The sequence below is a fragment of the Bubalus kerabau genome, chromosome X (assembly GCF_029407905.1).
Source record: "Bubalus kerabau isolate K-KA32 ecotype Philippines breed swamp buffalo chromosome X, PCC_UOA_SB_1v2, whole genome shotgun sequence".
NCBI lineage: Eukaryota > Metazoa > Chordata > Mammalia > Artiodactyla > Bovidae > Bubalus > Bubalus kerabau.
In genome coordinates, this window is record NC_073647.1 from 70,081,505 (window position 1) to 70,092,016 (window position 10,512).

General features: G+C 41.5%; 1 protein-coding gene across 1 annotated transcript in view; it reads left to right on the forward strand.

Annotated features, from left to right (window-relative positions):
* VSIG1 (V-set and immunoglobulin domain containing 1) overlaps positions 1 to 9,106 on the forward strand; it is a 36,158-nt gene extending 27,052 nt beyond the window's left edge. Inside the window, exons 4-7 of the mRNA XM_055563531.1 lie at positions 5,745 to 5,900; positions 6,288 to 6,407; positions 6,733 to 6,880; positions 7,680 to 9,106. Coding sequence (XP_055419506.1) covers positions 5,745 to 5,900; positions 6,288 to 6,407; positions 6,733 to 6,880; positions 7,680 to 7,995 — 740 coding nt within the window. The 3' untranslated portion in view covers positions 7,996 to 9,106. The remainder of the gene's footprint in view (positions 1 to 5,744; positions 5,901 to 6,287; positions 6,408 to 6,732; positions 6,881 to 7,679) is intronic.
* The last annotated feature ends 1,406 nt before the right edge of the window (positions 9,107 to 10,512 follow it).

Sequence of the window (10,512 nt, forward strand, 5' to 3'; positions counted from 1 at the left end):
TTCTCAAAATCCCACTTTAATTAATTAGGCTAAGAACAAAGATGTTCTACAAATTTATGCTTTCTGGAAATTTTGAGACTGATAATTTTCTCTAAAAATTGCAGAGGCTGTTGGCAGTTCTCAAATTCTATTGCATATGAATGCCTGTTCTGTCTGCCCTGACTGAGGGGTGGGGCATGGTGGGGGCAAGCATGTGCTTGCTAAGTCACTTTAGTCGTGTCCGATTCTTTGTGACCCTATGGCCTGTAGCTCACCAGGCTCCTCCGTCCATGGGATTCTCCAGACAAGAATACTGGAGTGGGTTACGCTGCCCTCCTCCAGGGGATCTTCCCAAGCCAGGGATCGAACCCACAACTCTTATATCTCCTGCATTAGCAGGCATGTTCTTTACCACTAGTGCCACCTGGGAAGCCCAGGCAAGCACGTAAGGGAGACCAAAAGAAAGAGGTATTGACATTTCTTTAAATATTGCTCTTCCTAGCAATGCATCTTTCAGAAACTTTCATAACCCAGTGGTAGACACAAACCCCATGCACTCACTCATTCATGCATATATTCATTTGACACACCCTGAACAGATGTTCAGTCACTGTGGTATGCAGTGGAGATGGAAAAATGTAAAAGATAGGCTCCAAGCCCTCCTAAAGTTGTAAGTATATAGTGGGGGAGGCAGATGTATCACATAAGCTTATAGTGGAGGGAGGAGAGGTGAGCTGGGAGCAGAGGGAACTGGAGAAGGCTTCCTGGAGAAAGTGACTTTTGCAGTGAATGTTGAAGGATATGTAAGAGCATGTCAGGCAGAAGAGGGGCTGAGGTGTCAGAGTGCAGTTTAGGTGAAGGAAGCAGCAATGCGCAAAGGACCAGGTGGTTTGCATGATCATTCATCTGAAAGACTTCTATTAGGTATGACAGCCTTGGAAAATGAATCTCTGAAAAATACCCAGCAGAAATTTGAATAATTATTTTGTATGCATTTGGAATGAACATCATCTTCCTTCTGCAATTTGGCATGTAAAAAGAAAATGATGAATTTAGGAAGGTTTGAGAACACACTGAAACATTTTCATTTATTTTCTGAGGTGAGCCTCTTCTTCCCACTGCAATTCTATTGAAAGCAATAAAGCTAAATGGTAGATCAGTGGCTTTGCCAGTAAAAATCCAAGTTCTGTCGGGGACTGTAACTGGATGAAATGTCAATTCAATCCTGAATCAGTAGTTTTAGAAAGTATATGGGTTTGGGATTTGGTTCAAAGTGATTCACTGAGTGTTTGGTTTATAAAAATGAAAGGAGAAAAATGTGTTCAGAAAAATATCTGGGTTTGATTCTGGGCTCAAGAAATGAATGCAAGTCATTCCAGGTTTTGGTCCATAATTAGTTCAAGTCCTGGGGTCTGGCTTTGTGATGAAACACCCCCATTTAATTTTCTGTTCAAATTATTCTGTTCCACTGTAAAAGCTATAAAATTCACCATGTTTTTAAAAAGGCAGTATCTTAAAAAAAAAAAGGCAGTATCTAAATCTAGTGATAGTTGGATTTCTGGTTAAATAGCCTAGTTTATTTAGGGTAGGCAAATCCAAAGAATGAGTGTAAGAAGGAAAGTTATGACCAACCTAGATAGCATATTAAAAAGCAAAGACATTACTTTGCCAACAAAGGTCCATCTAGTCAAGGCTATGGTTTTTCCAGTGGTCATGTATGGATGTGAGAGTTGGACTATAAAGAAAGCTGAGCACTGAAGAATTTGCTTTTGAACTGTGGTGTTGGAGAAGACTCTTGAGAGTCCCTTGGACTGCAAGGAAATCCAACCAGTCCATCCTAAAGAAGATCAGTCCTAAGTGTTCATTGGAAGGACTGATGTTGAGGCTGAAACTCCAATACTTTGGTTACCTGATGTGAAGAGCTGACTCATTGGAAAACACCCTGATGCTGGGAAAGATTGAGGGCAGGAGGAGAAGGGGACAACAGAGGATGAGATGGTTGGATAGCATCATCGACTCGATGGACATGGGTTTTGGTGGACTCTGGGAGTTGGTGATGGACAGGGAGGCCTGGCATGCTGCGGTTCGTGGCGTGGCAAAGAGTCAGACATAACTGAGCGACTGAACTGAACTGAAATGAATCCAAGGAGTTGTCTGCAGATGAGGAATCAATACCAGGAAAGAGAGAATAAAGAGCTAAACAGAAAAACACTCCTTTTAATTAAAATATACCTGTTTAAAAGAAGGGATTGTACAACAGGCACTTGGTTTAAGAAGATATAGTACATATATACAATGGAATATTACTGAGCCATAAAAAGAGTGAAATACTGCTGGTTCCAGCAATGTGGACGGACCTAGAGAATATTATGCTTAGTGAAATAAGTCCAACAGAGAAAGACAAATACTGTATCTCACTTATATGTGGAATCTGAAAAATAGTACAAATGAATATATATGCAAAACAGACTCACAGACATAGAAAACAAACTAGTGGCTATCAAAGGGAAGAGTGAAGGGGGAGGGACAGATTAGGGGTATGGGATTAACAGCTTCAAAATACTATATATAAAATAGATATGCAATAAGGATATACTGTATAACACAAAGGGAATTTATACCCATTATAATAACCTATAATGGGATAAAAATCTGCAAAAATACTGAATTACTATGTTGTGTACCCAAAACTATAACACAATATTTCAAATCAAGTATCAGATCAGATCAGATCAGTCGCTCAGTCGTGTCCGACTCTTTGCGACCCCATGAATCGCAGCACGCCAGGCCTCCCTGTCCATCACCAACTCCCGGAGTTCACTCAGACTCACGTCCATCGAGTCAGTGATGCCATCCAGCCATCTCATCCTCCGTCGTCCCCTTCTCCTCTTGCCCCCAATCCCTCCCAGCATCAGAGTCTTTTCCAGTGAGTCAACTCTTCGCATGAGGTGGCCAAAGTACTGGAGTTTCAGCTTTAGCATCATTCCTTCCAAAGAAATCCCAGGGCTCATCTCCTTCAGAATGGACTGGTTGGATCTCCTTGCAGTCCAAGGGACTCTCAAGAGTCTTCTCCAACACCACAGTTCAAAAGCATCAATTCTTCAGTGCTCAGCCTTCTTCACAGTCCAACTCTCACATCCATACATGACCACAGGAAAAACCATAGCCTTGACTAGACGAACCTTTGTTGGCAAAGTAATGTCTCTGCTTTTGAATATGCTATCTAGGTTGGTCATAACTTTCCTTCCAAGGAGTAAGCGTCTTTTAATTTCATGGCTGCAATCACCATCTGCAGTGATTTTGGAGCCCAGAAAAATAAACTCTGACACTGTTTCCACTGTTTCCCCATCTATTTCCCATGAAGTGGTGGGACCGGATGTCATGATCTTCGTTTTCTGAATGTTGAGCTTTAAGCCAACTTTTTCACTCTCCACTTTCACTTTCATCAAGAGGCTTTTGAGTTCCTCTTCACTTTCTGCCATAAGGGTGGTGTCATCTGCATATCTGAGGTTATTGATATTTCTCCCAGCAATCTTGATTCCACTTTGTGTTTCTTACAGTCCAGCGTTTCTCATGATGTACTCTGCATCTAAGTTAAATAAACAGGGTGACAATATACAGCCTTGACGAACTCCTTTTCCTATTTGGAACCAGTCTGTTGTTCCATGTCCAGTTCTAACTGTTGCTTCCTGACCTGCATACAAATTTCTCAAGAGGCAGATCAGGTGGTCTGGTATTCCCATCTCTTTCAGAATTTTCCACAGTTTATTGTGATCCACACAGTCAAAGGCTTTGGCATAGTCAATAAAGCAGAAATAGATGTTTTCCTGGAACTCTCTTGCTTTTTCGATGATCCAGCGGATGTTGGCAATTTGATCTCTGTGTCCTCTGCCTTTTCTAAAACCAGGTTGAACATCAGGAAGTTCACGGTTCACATATTGCTGAAGCCTGGCTTGGAGAATTTTGAGCATTACTTTACTAGCGTGTGAGATGAGTGCAATTGTGCGGTAGTTTGAACATTCTTTGGCATTGCCTTTCTTTGGGATTGGAATGAAAACTGAAAACAAATCAAGTATAGTATAATTTTAAAAAAGAAGGTATGGTGAAATTTTCAAACAGCTATAGTTGTATCTGTTTTTCTGCTCATATGTATAGTGGTTTAGTGTCTGAGACTGGAAGGTTGTCAGTTGCAAGGTCAGAAATGTGGCAGCAGTGTTTACGCCTGCCTGTGGGCAACAGCAATTCTACGTGTAAGATACCATATACACGATTTTATTTATATAAACACAGTATATTTGGATTAGCTGGAGGTCTTGTGCACATTTTACAGATGAATTAACGGAGGCTTGGCTATGTTAGGTTACTTGCCTAAATACATCTGGTGTAAAGCTGCAGACCCAGTGTTCAGTGTGGACTCAGATCTGTGCTCTTAACTGCTGCCTCCCAAGTAAGAGTCAGAGAGCTGGGCAGTCCGGAGCATTTACAGCCTAAGCCTAAGGGAGAGAATCTATGCCTTCAGAGTGTCTTATATCCAAATTAATATAAGGCAGGTGACTGGGAAAGTATTGATTCAGATCCCTATCTGCATGTCAGACTGAGGTTAGAATAAGCTGTGAGCAGTAAGACGAGTGGCAAGAATCAGATTTTCAGTTTCCCACAGGACTTACCTGTAAGCATAGAAACTCAGCATAGCCCAAACTGACCTCATCTTTGCCCCTTCCTCCTCCTCACTCCTTCCCCAAACACCTGTTCCTCTCCTTGACTTCTTTATCTCGGGGGGTGGCAAGATGGTGCACCCAGCTGTCCAAATCAGAAACCTGGGAGTCATCACTGAGCCCACCCTCTTCCTCATGCCACATATCCAAGCCCTCTGGACTTCTTAATACCTCTTGACTCTGTTTCCTCCCTCCCTTGCCTCATGCACTCCCGGAGTCAGAACAGTTCAGTTAGAATGATCATTGTGCTGCCCCGCACCTACTTAAATTCCTTCTGTGGACCTGCAGCACTCAGGATAAAAAACATGAAACACAAAGCCCCTGAAGCTCTGGTCTCCATTGCTCTTTAGCCTAATCTCTTACCACTCCCCCCACTCCATTTCAAAACTGTGTCAGAGGCACTTTTGAATTTCTGGTGCCTGGTTCAGTGTTGGGCACACAGGAGGCACTCAAGTAAATGCTGTGGCATGAAGGCTGAAACAAGATATCAGCGCCTTGTGGCCACCCCTCCCCCGCAGTGGGTTTCCCCTCCCAGTGAGGGACACGGGCAAATTCAAACCTTCCATTGTGTGTCACCACCAGGAGAATTAATGCCAAAAAACAACTCACAAAGGAAAAGAAAAATATGGCATTAATAAGACAATTTTTTGGGGAAAAAAAAAAAGTGGTTATCTCAAAGTCTTTAATGTTCTCTTTTCCTTTAAAACCATGCTTCCAAAATACAACCTCTGTTCCTAGTTTAATGTTTGCTTACACTTGACTGTTTTAATAATGGCATATTTTAAGGCACAATATGGAAATTCATGGTTATGAATCTGACGAAGAGTCAGATGGAAGAGATGCTACTAGACTATTAATGGCCCAGTGACGAGAGAGGTCTTTACACCTGAAGTGCTCTACTCCCATCTGGTGGTACAACTAGAAAACTGTCACAACAAGTTTTTTTAAGATTAAAAAAAAGTGTACATATTCTCCAAAATGAGAGTGAGGAAGTGGTACAGACTGACATTCATCATGCCTGATTTCTTACTCTTTGTCATTGCCTTACAGTCAAACCTTCTAAGCCCTTCTGCAGCATCCAAGGAATAGCAGAAACTGGCCATCCTATATCTCTTACTTGCCTTTCGGTGCTTGGAACACCTTCCCCTGTGTACTACTGGTATAAACTTGAAGGAGGAAACATTGTCCCAGTGAAAGAAAACTTCAGTAAGTATGTATCTTTGCTGCGCCTGGCACGGCCTGCTGTGTGGGCTTGGTTGACAGCATGTATATGTGACTGGCTGCTCATCCTTAGAGCTCAGTCCTCTGTTTTTCTGGGAGGGAAATGTACAAAGAATGTCAGCCTGTCATCAAAATGATTGTCCTCTGGTCTTCTCCCTAACTTCTAAAAGTCAAGACCATTTTTAGCTTGCAGGTGGTGGGTATAGAGAAAATAGGCATGGTCCCAGATGGGAGTCTTGAGGGATCTAGTTGATCCATCTCCAGAAAGGGAGGCCAATCTGAGGAAGTGGGTGGGAATTGGATGGTCTGCTCCATTCACATGATCTGTACTGACATACAAGATTTCAAAACACTATTTTCTGATATTGACAGACCCAGCCACCGGGATTTTGTTTATTGGAAACCTGACCAGTTTTGAACAAGGTTATTACCAGTGCACTGCTATTAACATCCTTGGCAATAGTTCCTGTGAAATTGACCTAACTACTCCATGTAAGTGGATCATATAACTTTAACAGTTTCTCCTTAAGTATCCTGTGCCTGCCAATCAAGTCACTTAGAATTCTTTTTTAGTCCTTCCTGACTCTGGAGATTTTGGTGCTTTATTTATAGAATGATACGATGGACGACCATCCTAATATCTAATGCTTACATAATACTTCATATATGTAGAGTTCTAGGACTTTCCACGGTCCCAGCCTATACAAGGCACTATCCCGCTATATGAATGCCCTGAATATTCCCCACTGGTCACAGATGCACGGGATGGGGCAGACACTGTGCTCCATTTTACTAACCAGCTGCTTGTATCCTCCAGATCCAGGAATTGGAATCATTGTTGGGGCCTTTGTGGGGACCCTGATAGGTGTCATCATCATCATCTCTGTGGTGTGGTTTGTGAGGCGTAAGGTAAAGGCAAAGGGGAAGGAAAGGAAGAGGAATTCTAAAACCACCACAGAACTCGAGTAAGACCTTACTTCTGCTGTCTTTCCTTGAATAGACATGTCTCAGGCCTATCTCTCTCAGTCAGCTCTTCCTAAGCACGCCTTTTAGCATAAGATAGAGGGCCATCTCTCTGCTCGCTCTCATTGCTTTTATGAAAGAGCGGTGATGGCTATCACGTACTGGGTACTGTGTGCCAGACTCTGTTCTAAGCAATTTTATGTATATCAACTCATTTACCTGTGACAACAGTCCTTTTAGGGCTAAGAAAATGTTTTAATATATTCCTCTACTTGTCTTTCTATGAACAGGAAATAAAATACAATTTTTAATATTATTTTTTATGGAACAAGGGGTCAATAGACACAAAACTGCTGACAGCCCAGGCTCTTGCCCACTCTGTTCTTCCTCATCAAATGTATATCACACATGTTCATTTGTTCTTCCCTCCATTTCTGTGCTTCCACAACTATGTATTGGGTACCAACCAAGTGCCAAGTATTGTGCTAGATGGAGTGGGTGCTAGAGAGGCACTGGAGCCATGGATTTGGCCCCCAACGATCATGTTAGATCTTTATACCCTTTCCTCCTGACATCAGTTTTCCTGCCTCTTAAACAGTGGTTTGTTTCTCTTGACAGTATACTTATACAGTTAAGACCTAACCTTTCTGCACCCTAAATGGAGACCCATGGTCTGACAGTGAGTCAGACTATCAGAAATCACAGAGGTTTGGGACCTATGGTCACTGAGGCTACAGAGCCTGTGGCTCCACATGAGATGTCAGACCCTAACTTGTTCTTGCCTGGGCCTTCTTCCCACAGACCAATGACAAAGATAAACCAAAGAATGGAGGGTGAGACAATGCCACATGAAGATGCCATCCAACTCGAAGCCACCCTTCTGTCTTCCACCCATGAGACTGAGCCTAATACCACCCTGGGGCCAGATCATGAGCCTATCCCCGAGCCTGAGCCTGCCTTGCAGCCTACTGTGGAGCCACCCTCTGGGCCTGAGCTTGTCCCCATGTCTGAGCTTGAGATCCAGCTGGAGCCAGAGCCTGCGCCCCAGCAGGAGCCCGAGCCCTTGATTGTAGATGAGCCATTTTGTGATGAGGAGAAGAAGGTGATTAAGCCATAGGCCAGCGGCCTGAGTACAATGTTCATCACCAAGGAACCCATTAGTGGCATGTGGAATTGAGTTGACCTAACTAATTTCCCACCACCTGCCTCCATTCTGGCCAACCCTCTTCTAACATGGAGCTCTTACCATCAATCCAGAATAACTACTAAATAAACGCAAGGGTTCCTGCATTACCAGTCTAGAGTACTTAATTTCACTAACCTGTAAACACAATTAATGACAAGTGATTCTGAACTCAGTTGAAGGTGTTTTGCCACAACACCTGTGTCTTATTTCAGAAATCTTATTTCTCTATTTTTAGCTACTCTTTGGCATTCCACATGCACACATGACAAGGTGCCATTAACTGGATTCAATATTATTTCTTGGATTTGCTGTTATCAGAGCTTCCCTATTCATTTTCACATTGATCACTAAGAATGCACCAGCATTATCTCATAGACTGGAGAAAAAAAATTCTTAAAATTCCAGAGAAGAAAGGGTACATATTAATTAGTACATACCATTTAAAACTAGGTCTTAAAATTAATGCTTCATTTATCGTATTAGATTTCCCAGGGAACCACTCTGCTATCCAATATCTGAGCACAGCAAAATTTTAAATTAAATCAACTTTTTAAATGCAAAATAATGTACAGGCAAACAATTCCAAATACAACTTTCTTTCAATGAATACAAAATGTTGATATCACAGGTAATGTACAATTTAGCTTTGAATGAGGTATTATGTTGTCACACTGTCTGATGCTATCTCTACTTTGGAAGGGCCAAACTAAATGAACACCTAAGATCTATCTTAGATAATCTGAACACATTAATTGTTTTACTGTTGGGATATTTCACATTAACAAAGAAATATCATTCTTGTGTAAATGCTAACTATTAACTAAAATGCATTCATATCACCTCTTCACCTGCTAAAAAGCTTTTCTATTGATTATATTTATCCACACTCCACTTTGAATAAATTTATAGGTAGACTTTTTCATTTGTGTAATCAGATTTTAAATCTTTTAAGTAATACTCAATAAAAATCTTACTTTAATGAGCCTAAGGTAAATCTTTTATGAATAATTTTATTGGTTTTAACTTTATGTATAATAAACTGCACCTATTTCAAGTGTTTTGATGTGTTTTGACAGATGTGTACACCTACGAATGCCTGAATACATGCTCAGTTGATTCAGTCGCGTCTGACTCTTTGCCATCCCATGGACAGAGGAGCCTGATGGGCTCCCCCAGGCTCCTCTGTCCATAGGATTTCCCAGGCAAGAATACTGGAGTGGGTTGCCATTTCCTCCTCCAGGGGATCTTCCCGACCCCGGGATCAAACCTGTGTCTCCTGTGGCTTCTGCACTGCAGGCAGGTTCTTTGCCACTGAGCCAGCAGTACACTCATGAAAGCACCATGGTAATCTAAATAGAACATTTCCATCATCCCAAAATGTTTTCTATGCCCCTTTGTGCACTCTCACGATCACCCTGGACCCAGGCAACCATTGATTTATTTTTCATCGTTAGAGATTAGCTTTGTCTTCTCTTGCCCTTCATATAAAAAGGACCATACTGTGTGTACTTTTTTGTGTGTCTTACTTCCTTCTAAGTGAAGCCTTTTTAAATAAAGAAATGAATCTTTAACTTATCACATCTAGGTTTTCATGTAGAGGAAACTGAGAAACTCTGTATATAGATCATACCTATACACTAATGGAGATAGAGTCTCAGAAGATTTTAGGGTAGACAGACATTGAAATTAACATTACACTTGTCCAGAGTCATGGAGAGAAGAGATAGCAAGTTTTTACTTATATATTTTCTGTGATGTGTTAATTTTCAGCCATTCGCAGGGATTTTTGAAGATTCTGTAATTCTGTTCAGACTATAATATTATGACATATAGTGTCTGATGGGTTCAGGAAGCAAAATGATGAAGGTCTTAAGAATGACCTAATATTTAGATCTTAAAAACCAAATACCAGCAGTGTCCAGAACGCCAAAGTAGCTGAAATTCACCTTCCCTTCTACTTTTATGATAGAGGCAAATTACAAGAAAAGAGACGTATATAATAGTTAACAACACTACTCCCAAATTTTCAATGAATTGGTGCTGAGCAGGAAGGCAAGGACTCTTGGTGGTCTAATAGAGTTCTGTTCTTCAGTGTAATGCTCTCCCAACTGAGCTATTTCAGCTACTTCCTAGAGTTCTGTTCTTGTTAGTATTTCTCTGATCAAAATGGGAGGATCACCTGAAGAAGGGCATGGCAACCCACTCCAGTATTCTTGCCTGGGAAATCGCATGGACAGAAGAGCCTGGCAAAGAGTCAGACACGACTTAGTGTCTTCATTTCTGATCAAAATGTTGATAGATTAGTGGTTTTTTACCTTTTTCTAGGCTATGGATCACTTTGAGAAAACACTGAAAACTCTGGACCCCTCTCCTTAGAAAAATGCTTATACACACACAGTGTCCAGTTTTAGATAAATTGCAGATGCCCAGAATCCAAGAGTAAGACCT